This window comes from Lagopus leucura, unplaced genomic scaffold (genome assembly GCF_019238085.1).
Source record: "Lagopus leucura isolate 7727_CA_CO unplaced genomic scaffold, USGS_WTPT01 145-25_obj-0_obj, whole genome shotgun sequence".
NCBI lineage: Eukaryota > Metazoa > Chordata > Aves > Galliformes > Phasianidae > Lagopus > Lagopus leucura.
Window position 1 is genome coordinate 24284 of NW_024964583.1, and position 15330 is coordinate 39613.

The window sequence follows — 15330 nt, forward strand, 5'->3', positions numbered from 1 at the left end:
AGCCAAGGGAAGCTGCCAACGTTTGTTAGCAAATTACTCACGAGTGGACTGAGAGCCCTGAGCAGGCCCAGAGACAGGGCTTGGGATTTCTCTGGTGACGCTGCACGTGCGTTCCCAGCGCTGCTAATGAATTGCTTCGTTGCTAACACGTAATTAACAGCGCTTTCATCAACGAGACGAGAGGAGAAACGCGACGCGCGGCAGCTCCGCGCGGACTACCGCTCCCAGCATGCCCCGCGGCCAGCGCCACATCCGGGTTCCTCCCACCCTCCTCCGCCTTCCGAGCGGCATTTCCTGCTTCAACCGAATCCCAGGCTCCTCAGCGGTGCGCTGACTGACGGCTGCGACGCCCAATAGGTGCTGGGCGGGGCGTTGCGCGGGCCAATAGGAGCGCGCGGGGCGGGCGAGCGACGGCAGGCAGAAGCTGTGCGGAGGGGGAGGGGCGGCTCCTCCCGGCTGGCGGCGGCGAAGATGGTAGGTGTGCGACCCCCGCCCGAAATGGCGGCGCCCCCGGCTGAGGGGAGCGCGGCCTCAGGGCCTCTCCGGCTCGCAGGGCCCTCAGCCTCCGGTTTCCCCGCCCACAACATCGAGTGAGGGCGGCGAAGGCCCATCCTGAGGAGGAGAGAGCCGCACCCTCAGGGCCGGGCCGTGAGGGAGAGCGGGCCCTGCGGCGGGGGCAGCCGAGCCCAGGGCCGAGGGGCTGTGGGAGCCCAAAATGGCGGTGCGAGCGGATCGGCTCGGGGGCCGTTGGGGCGGCCTGGGGGGTTCCTCGGGGCCTGGGGGCTCCAGAAGGGGCGGAGCGCCCGTGGTGAAGGCTGGGGCTGCCTGGAGGGGGCTGTGAAAGAGTTGGGGCGGTGCCGGGGGCCGGAGGGGGGTTGGGGGGTATCTCGGGTGCGGGGCGTTCCGCTGCGTCCGTGGAGGGGATGGAGGGTGTGGGGGTTATTGGGGAAGCCCTGAGCGGGCGCTTGGGCTGCTCTCTGCTCCACTCCCTGGGCGTTTTTGGAGGAAGTAAAGGGGCACTCGGCGGTGTTTGCAGTGATCTCCGTGCACCGAGGTTGAGCACACGGGGGCGGCTCCCCGAGCAGCGCTGGCACCTCTCCCCTGGTCTGTGTGTGCACACTGTGCTGGGACAGAGCCCTGCTCTCCGTGTCGGTGCTCTGGACATCATATCCCATAGCGTGGTTACTGCAGTTCCTTCCAGAAAGCAGTGAATAGGGCACATATGTGGTTTACTATTACCTTCCTGCTTTTAGATGAGGACTGTCGTCTTCCTAGGGAGCTAAGCAACCCCTTTGTCACCAGAACAGTCTCTACCTCACTTCACAGAACCAGTGTTGGCTTCCAAGGTTGCTTAATCGCATTTGTTGTGGTGTTCTGGGGGCTTTCCCTCTCCCCAAAGGAAATGAGGTGCCTGTTTGGTTCTGGTGCTGGTTTTTCACTTCCACACAGGAGCTGCTTCGCTGACTTGGCCTGGACATGCTTTCTTTGGTTGAAGAGTGATAGAAGGTGTGCAGGAGGAACATTTCCTTGTGTGACATTGCGTTGTGATTATTCCTTGGTGTGCCTGGTGTGATAGCTGTGTAGGCACGACCTACTGAGCCTACGTTATCTTGTGCCCTTGGAGCAGATAAGACTCACTGCAGTCCAATTGTTGTCTCATTCTGAATATCCAGAAATGTGGCTCCTGGCAGTTCTCCTGAGGGGACTTTCCTGGTGATCTTTGAGATTGCATCAGCGTGTAACTGTTGAAATGTGCAGGTGTGCAGCGGTGTTACCAGCAGAATAGTCCTGTTACAAACCAGAGTGATGAGTGCTGGGGGTGCTGGCTGACACCTGGGCTGGAGTAATGCCCTTTTCTTGCTCAGTTGCCCTGGTGTTTCTGTTGTTTTCTGATCTAGCAGGCCGGGGAGGAAAGGGAGCATTGCTGGGGGCTGGAGTTGTACCCCCAAGTGGCTGTGAAGGGGGAGAGTGGTGGCTGAGAGCCGGTGCTCAGGGCTGTGCCTGTTGGAGCTGAGGTCCCCAAGTGCAGTGTGTGCATGGCAGCCTGCCTGCTTGCAAGGGACTTAACTGGTGTGTGTCTTGCTTCAGTCACTTAGAGAGAGGGGCGGAAAAAAAACCCACCAGAGCAGCACGTTCTCCATTTAAAATGCATTTTAGCTGCTCGTTTTAATAACAGTTTGCATTTTTGCAGCTCGGAGAGGTGGGCTGTCGTGGAGCCCTGGCAATGCAAAGCAGTGAAGGCAAAGGGAAGCAGCCTCCATCACTGCTGGAGGGAGCCAGGCAAGCAGGAGCCGTTTGCGTGCAGCTGTTTGAATCCAAGTCCCTTATTTTAGCTATAAGTTGAGGTACAGGAAGCGTTGAATGTGGAAACTACAACGTTGGTAGAGTTCTTTTCAAGAACAAGAGTATGAATAATCTCTTCTGGTTTGGCTAATTATAGCTCTTTGTTTTGAGTTAGGGATGTGGTGTTAATAAAAATAATAGCTGCTATTGAAATGGAAACAACGCCTTCCGACCCCGCAGCGGCGTCCATTTATTTGTCTCCTCTCACACGGATGTTACACGACTTCTCATCTGCTTTTCTGCCCTTTATAAGCAGGGGGATGTCTGCAAGATCGGCATCCCTCCGTTTGGGGTTTGGAGTCTCTGAGTGCTGTGGCAGCGCAGGCAGCCGAGCAGGGACGTAGGGGGCCCATCTGGGGCCTTTCCTCCTTGCTCCGCTGCCTCCTGCGTTTATTGCCCGTCTTCTGCCTCCTTTAATACTTGCTGAGCACCTTCTTTTGTAGTTTCGATGCAGAAGGGCTGTGATCCTTCCCTTCATGCTTGGGCTGTGCTGATAGCGCCTGATAAGGGTTGGGCTTTTGCAGCCACGTGGGCTTTTTGGTGCTTTGTGAAATCAGCCTTGGCCTATGACAAAGAATGTTCCCTGCGAAAGCAAAAGAGCAGCTGGTCGCTGTGGTGTCACAGCCGGGCCTTTCAGTCCTGGTGCAGTTTCTCACGTGGTGGTTGGTGCTGCTGGATTGCTCCGGGCTGTGCTGCCTTCCCTCCGAACCCAGCCCCCTATAGGTGCTGCTTTGCAGCCTGCGTGCCTGCAGGGCTTTGGTCAGCAGCTTAATAACTGAGTTCTTGAGCTCCTTGAATACAAGGAGCCAAATGCAGAAGCAGAGGATTTGCTTCCTTTACAAAAGCAGCCTCGGGTTTTTGTTTCAGTATCTGAGAGCTCTGGACTTGCTTCCCAATCCTGCAGCCATTCATCTTAATGAGCCAGCAGCTCCTTTGTGAGTCAGCACAAAGCAAACAGCGGCTGGAATATCACTCTTCCTTTCCTCACCTCCTCCTTTCTTTGCCTTCTGTGTCTTTTTTAGGCGGATTTTTTGAAAGGATTACCAGTCTACAACAAAAGCAACTTCAGCAGATTCCACGCGGACTCTGTATGTAAAGCATCAGTAAGTATTTGCCTGTCAGCCCTCAAATCCTGGTGCTTGGGGAGGGTTTTCAAATGAGTCTATGGCCAAATCAATTTGAAACGTTGAGCGTTTTGTTTCCTAAAACAAACAAAAAAAAAAGCGACAGAAAAACCCATGTGTGCCTGCAGTTGGTAAGCTGAGATTGGCAAGACAAACTTCCTGCTTGCTCTGCATCCTCAACGTCAGCCAAACCACATCTGTGGCGCTGCCTTTGTGTGCGAATTCTTCAGCGATAGACTTAGGCTTTTAGTCTGATGCCTTTAGCCTTACCCTGAAACTTCTACAAGCAAAAATCTGTTCAGCTGGCACATGAAGGCACGTGAGAGGTTGAGCTTCTTCATGTTCCTTAGGGCGTTCTGTAAGAAGGGGCTGGGTGGGATGTGAGGTTTGCAGCCTGTGTTTCTGGTGGCCTCGTGGTTGGGTTGGCTGTGCTTCAGTTAGAAATCACCTTCTCACCGTCTTTGTTCTGCAACTGTTCTGATTCCCCTATAGAACAGAAGACCATCGGTGTATCTTCCCACGAGAGAATACCCGTCTGAACAAAGTAGGTCTGCCCCACTGAAAGCCTGGGGGCTTTTGGGGGTGGGTTTTGAGTTAGCATTTATTTTTCTAACATTATGTCGCTCAAAATCTCGCTTGCTTTGGGCTTCAGATCGAGTGATGTTCTGGAAGTGCTGCAGCAGCAATTAGCTGCGTGTGCCTGGCTGTGCCTTTCAGTGCTTCTCTGAAGGCATTCAGTGATTGCTGTTCCCAAACACCCTCCTTTGATATAAAGGGCCACCCTTAGTGTGTGGAACGATGTCGTCTTACTGCACGGTTTAAAAAGTTGTCTTTAAAATGACCTCAGCTCGTTTCTCTCTTTCTTTGGCAGTTATAGTAACAGAAAAGACAAATATACTTTTGCGTTATTTACACCAGCAGTGGGACAAAAAGGTATGGCTGTGTTTCCTTCGTGTCTTCGTTTGCTGACTGCAACTGATAGAGCTGAATATTGATGGCCATCAGGATATTGATATCATTACAGGGAGGGATTCAGCCCTTGTGGCTGCACTTCAGCAAAAGGAGGCTGTCTGTGCTGCTCAGTGGGGCTTCTTTTATTCCCTTTCAGGCATTAATTCAGTGCTCAGTCTAGAACCTGGCAGACTTCAGTTGTGTTTCCCACTTTAGTGCAGGCTCCCTCTGTGGCCCTTACAAATTGGTCTCCCCGTGCCTCAGCTGTGTGCTCTGCAGCTGGAATGGAGCTCCTCTTCTCTCCCAGGACTGTGAGGAGATGGATGAGCTCGTGCAGAGCACGGCTGCACTGATGAGGCTGTGTGAGTACCTGGGTTATGAAATCACAGCTCCCCTATGAGGGCTGCAGCCCCAGCTGGCGCTGAAGGCCTGGCAGTCCACAGAACCAAGGCTGTGATTGGGAGTGGAACTGTCAGAACTGGCAGTGTGATGGTGAGAGAGGCAGCATTAGGGATCCTCAGAGCTGAAAGGGAAGCGTCTGTGCGTGGCAGGAGCTGTTGGAGGGCTTGATGAGTTCAGGGACTGACCCAGAGAAGCAGGGAGGAGAACCCTGCCGAGTCCTCAGCAGGGTTGGTGTCTGTCAGGCCGTCCCAGTGCTGTCTGCCATTCTAGAACCGTTCCAACCAAAAGCTTGTTCTCCCAACCCTTTGAAGAGTTTCACTCTCACCTTCTTTGTCCAAACAGAATGCAGCAAAGAAGAGAGATCAAGAGCAAGTGGAAATAGAAGGTGAGAACTCGGCGCCGCCACGAAAAATCGCTCGGACAGACAGCCAGGATATGAACGAGGACACTTAAACCCTCGGGCCTCTCCTCTTCTACTTTGCAGGCGCTTCCCGTTTTGTCTCAAAGTGTGTCAATTTTGCCCCTTGCCCCCATCTCTCACCCCTCCACTATGCAGCCCAAACCACTTCTGACTTCATAGGAGCCAATGTATTTATTTTTTTTTTTCTCCTTTATTATTTTTTTTTTCTTTTTTTTTTTAATTTATGCCGTAAAACTTGCGGAGCAAATGGTGGAACAATCCAGTAAAACACGTAGTGTAACCTTAGTTCCTCCTTTCTAACAACAAACGCTGTCACTTTAACAGGTTTTGTTCAATCTGTTACCTAACCGACCAGCTCTAGCTGTGGAAGCCTGGGGAGGAGATGGGGGTTGCTGCAGAACCCCACAGTGGTGCGGGCTTTCAGATTCATGCACCCACTGACATTAGTGGTGAACTCTTTGGATGGGCCCAGTCCAGCCAGCAGTGTGGGGCCTTGCTGTTTTTCTCCAAGATTCTGAAATTGGCACTGCACTTAAGGGGGAAAAAAAACCAATAATCATCATGGATGTCATTTAGGATTATGTTGATCTTAGCAAACGTGTTGTCAACTTGGTCTATCAGTTGTATTTTGGTCTGTTCTGTAAGGGCCATGGTCATTTAGCTCATGCATAGGTGGTCATGGAGAATTCAAGTGAAAGGTGTGTTGCTTGTGTTGCTCTTAAATTCTAACAGTCTCTTGGTCTTGGACAGACTGATATGTGCAACTTCTCCGTTGGAATAAATGGATGCTTTTATCCTATTCTGAGTATTTGATCAGCAGTGTATTTGAGCAGCAGCTGATGGATGCAGTGAGGTTGGCACTTGCAAGCAGCGCTTGGTGGCCGAGTCTGGGAGCACCTCAGCATCTCCATCTGGTTCTGCCTCTGCTGCTGGCTCTGACTGATGGTACGCTGTGCTTTTGGTGATATCAGCCCCTGTGGAATGGAGTCCAGGACTTAGAGTTGATCCAAATGTGAGCTTCCGTGGTCTGTGCTTCAGGCCAATCTCTTTGGGACTGTGACAGCTCAGTGCCTGTTACCTGAACCCTCACTGACTTCAGTAAGAGCAGAAATGGAGCCCCCGAGTCACCTAGGTGGATCCAGAGTTCAGAGACCAAAAGGAAACGACCACCGCCACCCGAAGGGGACAGGAGGTGTAGCGTAGTAACGATGTCTTGTCTGCTTTCACGTAAGGAGCTGACTTCACACTGTGTTAGTTTAAATCAGCACGTTTATAACTGTGTTTTTTTCCTCGTTCACGAATCCAAAACGCCGAGGAGGAGGTCCTGGATCAACCCAGCGCCGCGCAGCCGCGAGCTTGGAGGACAGGGCTTCTGTTCCCCTTCCCCACCGCGTCCTTTGCCACCAGCAGACGCCGTGTGGTCAGGTGTGGGGCAGAGGGAGCACGGAGGGAAATGCTGTTGCTTTGTGACTGGGCGTTGCGAGGCAGAGCCTTGGGGAGAGCAGGGCACAGCTCATGGCTGCGTGCTAGGCACCAAGTGAATGGATTTAGCGTGAAGTTAACGCTGAGTAGGTTAGGTTAGACCTCTGTCCTGCCTTTTTGCTGTGGGAGTAACCTCCACGTTACTGGAATGTTGCTGAAAATGCCAACTGTGTTGGTGAAGATGATAAACGCTCAGAATTCCTTGAGGTTTACTGGCAGCGGTGAGAAGACTTCCCAGAGTTTCGCTGTCAAAAAGTGCTTCTGTGCAAAGTGCAGGATGCTGATGGAAGGTGCTGCCTTAGCATCTGCTCTCCCAGGGATCATCTGAAGCTGAGACTGGAGAATCCTCTGAAGAGCTGTGAGATAGCAAAAGAGGAAACGGACGTGCAGCTGGTGGTTAAGTGTGACCAATTCACGTGTTGGGCAAGTTGGAGAGCTGCAGCCTTGCAGGCTCGTGTTTGTACAGTGCTTTAAAGTTGTAAAATGCTGTATACTTGATTGGTATGGCAAGGTTTGGGCTTTGCTGACTTCTCTGCTAGACAGAGTGATGTACTATTAAAGAGAGTTGGCACTTCTTTCCTGTTGTAAACCCCCTTTGTTCCCTCCGTGTCTTTAAAAATGATCTGGTTGCTCACTGGAGCCTTTGCAGTCTTTCAGATACTTTTAAGAGGTGGAAGAAAGTTGCCTTTTTAAACTAGTTCTGATGTGATGGAGAAAATAATCTTCGAAGAGGTGTGAACTGAACTGAAGTATCAAACTTGTCTTTTATTTTCTTTCCTGCCCATTTCTGGTTGTGTACAAGCAGTGTGGATTTCTAATAATCACAGTGAGTCTGCTTCCATCTGAGCCAAAGCAAGAGCTCGCTTCTTTCCTTCCTCCTCCAGCCTGCTGTCTGTGCTGCTGCCTCAAGCAAGCTGTCCTCAGGCTGTTGCACTTTGACTCTGTGTCCTACATGGTAAGTGTCTCGGGTTGGAGTGTTGCATGGAAGGTCTTTGCCTAACTGTGACTTCCTGGTGCCTTAGTGCATTGAAAACAGCAACAACAAAAAGAGAAAGAGAACAAAAAAATGCCTGCCTTTCTTGCTGAGCGCACTGTTTGTACAATACCTGGTGATTCTGATTCTCTTGTTACGAGGTGACTGAAATTTAGTGACCCTCAGGGGTTGTTTGTATGTCTGCGTAGTGGTATTTTTACTGTTTCTGTTATGATATATACTAAAGGTTTGGCTTTTGTAATGAAAACTTGAGATACTTGTCAGAGGCCAGAATATGATGATTTTGTTTTAGTTGAATAGGGGATTTTTGCTCACTGATCAAAGCAGCAGAGCTGCTTCCTTATGCAAGGGGAAGACAGCAGGGCGCTCCTGGCAGCTGAGGTGTGCACTGGTGAGTGTGGGGTGTCAAACAGCCTTTGTGTTGAACGTGTAGCCACACCAGTGACTGGTGTAGGGAAACCAACCTGCTGCTGAGGCTGAATCCTGGCATCCTATGAACGCTTTTCTTCAGGAGAGATGCAGTCAAAATAAAACCCTCCTAACACGTCAGTTGGAGGCGTTGGAAGGAAGGCTTGACTGGTCTGTTCTGCAGGTGGTTCCTGCTGTTTGTGGATCACTGCTCTGTATTGTCTGAGTGTTCAGTTTGATGCAGGTAGCACGGTCGGCTTCCAGCCGTGTCCTCCCTTCTGTCCTTGGAGGTTTTTCCAGGCCCTCCACGACCTGCTGTGCCCCCACACGCTGCTGGCTGTGCTTGGAGCAGAGGAATGGAGGTGCTCCAGTGGTGGGTCTTCCTCCGAGGCAGATGTTCAGCATGCTGGGTGTTAGTCTCCACTTTAGCTTTCACTCTGTACCAGATAGCTAAAGCAGGTATAACTTCAAAGCTTTATTTTTTGCTGAGCTCTTTGTCTCTGCCCTTAATGGCACAGGAGTCTTGGGTTCGATTTCTGTTTGTTAAGCTGCAGCCATCAGCTGTGCTGCCACTTCCCATTTCCTGGCTTGTTTGCTTACCACTGGCTTCATTTTTTTAAAGATCTTATTTTTCAGAAAGACCTGCATGTCTCTGATAGGAAACCTAGTTTTCCTGCTTTGCTGACGTCAGCCTGGCAGCAGGGGAGTTGTGTGTGACCAGCGGGGTCGCAGCTGATCTCTATCCGTGCCACATTTTATCTGATTTTTCTGCTGTCTAACAAAGAGGGGGAAATCCTTTCCATTAAAGGAGAGAGGGTTGAGTTTACCTGGGAGCAGCACAGGGTGTTTTTGGGAGCAAAGCAGAGGATGCCCATGAGGAGCTGTTGCATCACAGCCTTGGTTCAGTGCAGGCTGACCTTTGTGCCGTGCTGCCTGCGCTTTGGGTTTCTCTTCTGCTTCCCAAACAACTGTGCAATTACTGGACAGACAGATCTTCTGTAGATTGAAAAGGCTGAACCTGGGCTGCAGGGAAGGAATTCTTGTTTTCTTCTTTGGAAGTGAAGCGAGGGAATGAAACGCCAGCTTCCAGCCTGCTAACAATGAGACTCTGTTCTTAAAGGCAGAACTTCGCTCGCGGTCCTCAGGCGCGATGAACCGAGGCTCCCTGTGGGCGTGCTTTGAGAATGAGCTTGCTCTGGGGATAGGTTTAAGAAGCCTTACAGGAGCTGCTGATGCTTTCTGAGGAGCTGAGTGGCCTCAGGCCCTTGTGCTGTTCAGGTTTTACCCACGGGAGCCTTGAGGAGGCTGGTGAGGAGGGAGGGCTGCACTGACCCTCCAGCAGGCCAGGTGCTGCCGGGCAGCAGTGCTCACTGCCAGGGTTCTGCCGTGCCTTCCCTTCCACCAGCCAGTCCTCCACTGATGCAAGAAGCAGCCCCAGCCCTCCAGGAAAGCAAAGCTGCCTTTTCATTTCCTCATGCGACCAAAGCCAACTTCAAACACATCTCACTGCTACCAGCTCCATAAACACCGCTTGTCCAGGTTAGCTCTTGGTGAATTGCCATGCAGGCACTGCTGGAATCTCCTGCTGCACGCACACAGTGCTTTGAGTTGAGAAGGGCACTGTGCTGACTAATATAAACTGGTCGGATATGGATGTGGGTGAGCGTGGGGAAGGAGCATGGGGAGGGAGCGTGCTCCTTGCTGGTGGCTCTCAGCTACAGGAGATGACTAATCCTCACTGTAAGGAACAGCTTGAGGTCTGCATGGATGGGCAGAGCTGAGTCACTGTGCTGCAGCGGCGCCGGCTTCCAAACGCAGTCATTTCTTATTAATCAGTGCACGGTGTGCAGCTCGCAGCCTCACAGGGTATTTTTAGTGAAACCAGCCGTCCTTGGCCAGCCGTGCAGCGGGACGGAGCGTCTCAGCTCACTGCTTCCTACCATCCCCAGCTGCTTTCTGCTCCGCATGGCACCGGGCTGCCTTTGGCAGGGCAGCGTTCAGCTTGTGAGCCTGTGTTCCTTTCCACCCTCAAACTTTCCTCCTTCACAAAAAATATCATCTGGTGGGTCTGGGAGAAGGGAGGTTTTCCTGCCAGCTGCATGTTGGCAGAAGGGCTGCCGTCGTGGAGCGACTGTAAATACGCCGTTAGTTGGATGTCGTGGCTGTTGTTTGATTTCTTTCTTTCTTTTCTTTCTTTTTTTTTTTCTTTTTGCATTTATTTTTAAACTATTCCATGTTTGATACCGTGTACAATAAATCTGCAGAATTTAGAGGGCTGCCAAGTTCTTCATTCTTCCTCTGCCCATTGCACTGCTGGCCCCCTCCACCCCGGGCCGGCAGCACCGGGGCTCACTCCCCAAGCACAGATCTGGTAGGAAAGTAACTTAGCACACACCTCAGGTTTGTTGAAATATACTTTTATTGCATTTCTGCAGGTTTTACAAAAATATGACAATAAATTAAAAAGAAATAAATAACCCCCCCTTCATTTCTTTCAGTTGCCAAAGAAGTAGCACGCAGCAAGGGGAAAAAACAAAGAAACAGTTCCCTCCTTTGTACAGTAACTGCCCAGAAGTCAGATAGCAGACAGGCGGCTGCTGAAGAAGTGTTTTGTATAGAGAAACGTTGAGAAGTGCCCTGGATGCAGGGCCCTGTCCTCTGCTGAATGGAGCAGGAATGGGTCGTGCCAGGACTGTTACTGCCACGAGGGAAACGGGGCAAACAAAACTCAGTTTAAGAGCAGCGCGTTTTAACTGAGAGCTGAGCGAGAGCTGGCCTGGTGAGCCCAAGCTGGGAGGAAGCAGAGCAAACGAAATGGTGAGTGGGGAAATTGGGGGGTGGGGGGGCTCTGCACCCCCTGACATCCAGGGCACAGCAGCAGTGGGGTCACCAGTACCCCAGCTCTGTGCTCTGGGTGCTGCTCTGCCAAGCGCTGCTGCCCGTCCTGCACCCTGTTTGCCTGTTCCCCTTCTCCCCTGCTCTCACCCCAGAAATCCTCTGTGGGGGCAGCAGGGAGGGGGGAGGTAACGTGGTGCCTGGTTCTGTGTGGTGGTGGGGGGCTGCTGTGCTCTCTGTGCCTCTTGAGGCTTGGCACGGGGAGCACAGCGGTGCGGCACAGCCCTGGCCATGCTGCGCAGTGAGCGGAGCGCAGAGCCTCGGTGCTGCCCCAGCCTTATTGCTGTATTGATGGCTTGATTCAGAGATGAAAGGAAGAAACACACCGTGTTGAGGGGAGATGGGGGGGGGGGGAACAACCTGACGTTTCTGCAGCCCAGGCCTTGGGCCAGGCACAGTGATGGGGTGGCTGCCCCATAGCCCTCCTTTCCCCCTGTTTGCTTTGGAGATGGTGGGTGGCTCAGTGGGGGCATTGAGCAGGGCTGAGGGCAACGAGCTGCCCTTTCCTATGCCCTTAAGCAAAGCAGCACCCAGCAGAGCCACAGGCAGCCCCTTCCCCTCTGGGCTGGGGGCTGCCAAAGCACTAACACTACACCCAGCGAATCCTCCAGCTCGCCAGAAGCAAAGCTGCTCCCATGCCCCCATCATGTGCCCCCACCCTCCCACCCCGTCCTCCTGCCAGGCTCCAGCGTGCGTCCATGCGCGAGTGCCTTATTGCAAAGTAATTCCACGAAATAGGAAAGCAGAGAGGGCGAGGGAGTGTTGCAGGTCCTGGGCGCTCCCAGCTCTCATCTCCGCCGCCTGCAGCCATTGCATGAAAAATGGCAGAATCGCTCGCATTGGGTTTTGTTTGGGTTTTAGTGCAAGAAATGCTCCCCGTGCCGTGGGGGCGCAGCAGCCGGCGCTTGCTGCTCACCCCCTCCCTCCCGGCCGTTTCTGGGCAGCTCACTGCCCCGTGGTGCAGCAGGACGCAGCCGTGGCTGTAGGCACGGGTGAACGGGGCTCCTCACTGCTGTCTGTCCCTCTGGAGTGGAGCTGTGGCCCCGAGCTGCGCCCCTTGGAGCTCTGCAGGTCTGGGGACATCGAATCCTCCTTGGATGACCTCCTGGAGATGGCGGGCATGGAGCATTGCCCGTTGGTGGTGCAGGACGGGATGCTCCATCCGAGGGCACCGCCGGGCCTCCACGGGGTTGTGATGGGGTCCCAGCAGAGGGGCTGCGACGGAGGGGCCGGGATGGGGCCGGCATGCCTGGCTCAGAGTCTGTAACCCCCGCTCTCCTCCTCTGCTCGTGGCTCCGGCTCCTCGCGGGCTCCATCCTCTGGAGCCCCATTGAGGTGGGACTTGCTGGGGCCTGGCCGCTCACCCCCATCTGCAGAGGGGCCAGCACGGGGCTGGGGGGAGGCGGTGGCCCCGTTGCCGCCGGTCCCTTCGGACTTGCCGAAGTTGAAGAGCTTGCCGGGGTTGAATGGCTTGGTGGGCGACTGCACCTTTTCGGTGGCCGCGTCCCTCTTGGTTTCGGGGGATTTCAGGAACTTGAAGCTGAGGAAGCCGGGGAGTTTGTTATCGCTGCTGGTGGGGGACTGGGGGGACCTGGCGGCCGTGCTGCCTGCCCCGGTCCCCCCGGAGAGGAATTTGCCCTGCAGAGGGATGATCTGCTTCAGCTTCATGACGTTATTGGTGGCCAGCAGCGAGCTGGGCCGCTTGGGCTTGTCGGAGCCGTGCGCGGAGGACCCCCCAGAGCCCTTCCCTTTGCTCTGGCTCTTCTCGTGGGCCGGGTCCTGCCCGGCTGCCTCGGCCTTGGCCTCGTCGCGGTTGGCCTCGCGCTCCTTGCGCGCCTGGTACTCGGCGTGCCGCTGCCGCTCCTCCTCCTCCCGCTTGCGCCGCTGCTGCTGCTGGAAGTGGTGCTGGGCCTGGCGCTCGTGCTTCTGCCGGCGGGAGTGCGTCGGGATGGGGACACCATGGGGACGGCCCGCGTGTCCCCATCGCCCCCCGTGACACCTACCTTGAAGGCCTCGCGGCGCTGGTACTCCAGCTTGGCCATCTCCTCGGCCACCCACGCGGGGATGTCAGGGATGGCCACTTGGATGACGTACTTCAGCAGCAGGGCGAAGTGCTGCGGGGACACGGGGGGAACGCTGAGCACCCCGATGCCCCCTCCCCAAATGGGAGATTCTGCATTGGCACCGCCCTACCTCCAGCACCACCACCGAGATGATGGCTCCCTCGGGGCTGAGCCAAGGGAAGAGCCGCTGCAGCTGCCCGCACTGCGCGATCAGGTAGCAGTTGACCACGATGGCCAACACGCCCATGGCCTCCATCACCTTCTGTAAGAGGCACAGCACCGGTGATAAGCGTGAACTCTGCCATCACGCCGGCCCCCTGCGGCCCCCGACCCACCTGCCACTGCCCGATGCTCTCCACCCGCTGCCCGAAGGGTCGCTGCAGCCCTGTGCACAGTTTGAAGGCATCGCTGCGAATCTCGATGATGTTGTTGACCAGTGCGCACATGGCGGCCAACGGGAAGGCAGAGGAGAAGAGCACCACGTAGCCAAACTGGATGAACATCTCCTGGTAGTCCTGGAAGGTGTCCTGGCAGGAGGAGGAGGAGATTCCAGACAGGGCTGGATGGGAAACCCGGTCTGGTGGGGGGCACCCATCCCATGGCAGGCAGTGAAGTGGATGATCTTGAAGGACCCTTCCAGCCTACCTTTCTGTAGTCCTGTGATCTTAATGGTCCCTTCCAACCCACCCAATCCGTGGTTCTGTGGTCCTTAAAGACCCTTCTAGCCCAACAATTCCACGGTTCTATGATCTTTAAGGACCCTTCCAACCCAACCCTTCTGTGGTCCTATGAGGGGCAGCACATGGCAGTGGCACCAGGACGCTCCGTGCTGCTCCGCACCATGCTGACCACTCACCTCATACTTCTTCATGCAGCTCTCCACCTCTGCCTGTGTCAGCTGTGTTGAGTAGTCCTCCTCGGGCGGATCGATCCACGACGCCCGGTTCTGCCTGCGCCCATCTTCCTCACCCTCGTCTTCCTCCCTCCTCCTCCTCGTGACCCGTGGGCCTGTGGCCGGCACCGCTGCTTTGGCCGGGCTGCCCGAGGGGCCTTCAGCATCCTCCTCATCATCAGCCAGCTCGAAGACGGACGTGGGGTCCATGCCTTTCTCCACCATGGTGGGGCTGCCCTCCTCCAGGAAGCTCTCCTCCTCGGTGCCGCAGGGCTCGGTGCCGCGCCGCTCCGCCTTCTCGATGAAGCTCACCTTCTTCAGCTTCAGCCCACAGTCCAGTGCGCTCTCATCCTCCGAATCTGACTCCCGACGCTCTTCCTCCTCCTCCTCCTCCTCAGGCACCCCACAACCCCCATTCAGACACTTCTTCTCCCCCCGCGGCCCCTCGTGTGCGGCTCCGGCAGCCGGGGGTGCGCGGGGTTGGGCGAGCAGGCGAAGGATGGTGTGGGACAGCTCACGGAGGTTGCGCAGGCTGAGCTCCCCCCGGCGCAGGCGGCGGTACAGGTGGGGCTGCGACACCTCCTTGACGTTCTGCAGGAACTGCCGTGTGATGAGCAGCGTGGCCAGCATCTGTGGGGACACTGCTGTCACCGGGGGGTGCCACCACCCCCACATCCCCCTCCTGACCCCATCCCCGCGGCATCCCGGCAGGGCAGGGCACCCATCCCTGCCGTCCCCTCGGTGTCACCTTGAAGTCACCGAGGTGGGGATGGGAGCCCCAGGGCTGGGGTCGAGGGGGGGGTTCACGGCAGCATGCACGACCCCCGCCCTCCCCGCTCCTACTTTGGATACTCCCAGTCTCCAGCAAAAGCCCAGGAGGCCCTTAAGGAAGATGAGGGAGAGGTGGAGGTGGAGGAGGATGAAGGGGAGGAGCGCCTCTTTGAGCTGGCGCACGAGGCTTTGGGACAGAGAGAAGATGAGCAGGAGCTGCGGAAGGGACAGACGGACGGACGGACGGACAGACACAGACAGAGAGACGCCATCAGCGGCCGCTCAGCCCCACTGTGGCATGCAGGGACCCTGGGGGGTGGTGGCGGGGGGGGGGACGGGGACGCGGGCGCTGCTGGCTGAGGGACGTCCGTCTGTGTGCACCCGGGGTGGGACGGGGGGGGTCCTCGCTGCCCCCACGCGGCCCCTCACCTCCTTCAGCCGTTCCATGTCTTTGAGGTAGAAACCAATGTAGAAAAGACTTAGGTATGAATTTACAAACTGAAACTGTGGGATACAAGTGGGGGGAGGAGGGGGGTTAATGTGGGGATGGGGGACACCAAGACCCCTCCCCACCCCCTGTCTGT

The 15330-nt window shown here is 55.3% G+C and overlaps 2 protein-coding genes across 4 annotated transcripts; one reads left to right on the top strand and one right to left on the bottom strand.

Moving 5' to 3' along the window:
* The first annotated feature begins 409 nt into the window (after nt 1-409).
* DDA1 (DET1 and DDB1 associated 1) lies at nt 410-10395 on the top strand. 3 transcript variants are annotated; one of them, XM_042892163.1, is made up of 6 exons: nt 633-721; nt 3366-3446; nt 3960-4011; nt 4339-4400; nt 5163-5205; nt 5992-10395. In XM_042892163.1, the coding sequence occupies exons 1-6, from the start codon at nt 716-718 to the stop codon at nt 5994-5996; spliced, it is 249 nt and encodes an 82-aa protein (XP_042748097.1). In that variant the 5' UTR covers nt 633-715; the 3' UTR covers nt 5997-10395. The 3 variants fall into 3 exon arrangements, with proteins under 3 accessions (XP_042748096.1, XP_042748097.1, XP_042748095.1); XM_042892162.1 differs by lacking the exon at nt 633-721 and adding an exon at nt 410-474 and having other exon boundaries at nt 5163-10395; XM_042892161.1 differs by having other exon boundaries at nt 644-721; nt 5163-10395.
* Nucleotides 10396-12166: 1771 nt separating this feature from the next.
* Nucleotides 12167-15250, bottom strand: ANO8 (anoctamin 8; the record flags this gene model as incomplete). Its single annotated transcript, XM_042892165.1, has 7 exons — nt 12167-12946; nt 13024-13134; nt 13214-13345; nt 13419-13610; nt 13940-14605; nt 14819-14962; nt 15176-15250. Coding segments are annotated over 7 exons (1992 nt in total), but the record flags the coding sequence as incomplete, so codon positions are not given.
* Nucleotides 15251-15330: the final 80 nt, after the last annotated feature.

What these genes read in the sequence shown, in the direction of transcription:
- DDA1 (XM_042892161.1), top strand. An exon ending in ACTCTGTATGTAAAGCATCA is followed by an intron (nt 3,447 to 3,959) that starts GTAAGTATTTGC and finishes ATTCCCCTATAG; the next exon opens with AACAGAAGACCATCGGTGTA. An exon ending in AGAATACCCGTCTGAACAAA is followed by an intron (nt 4,012 to 4,338) that starts GTAGGTCTGCCC and finishes TTTCTTTGGCAG; the next exon opens with TTATAGTAACAGAAAAGACA.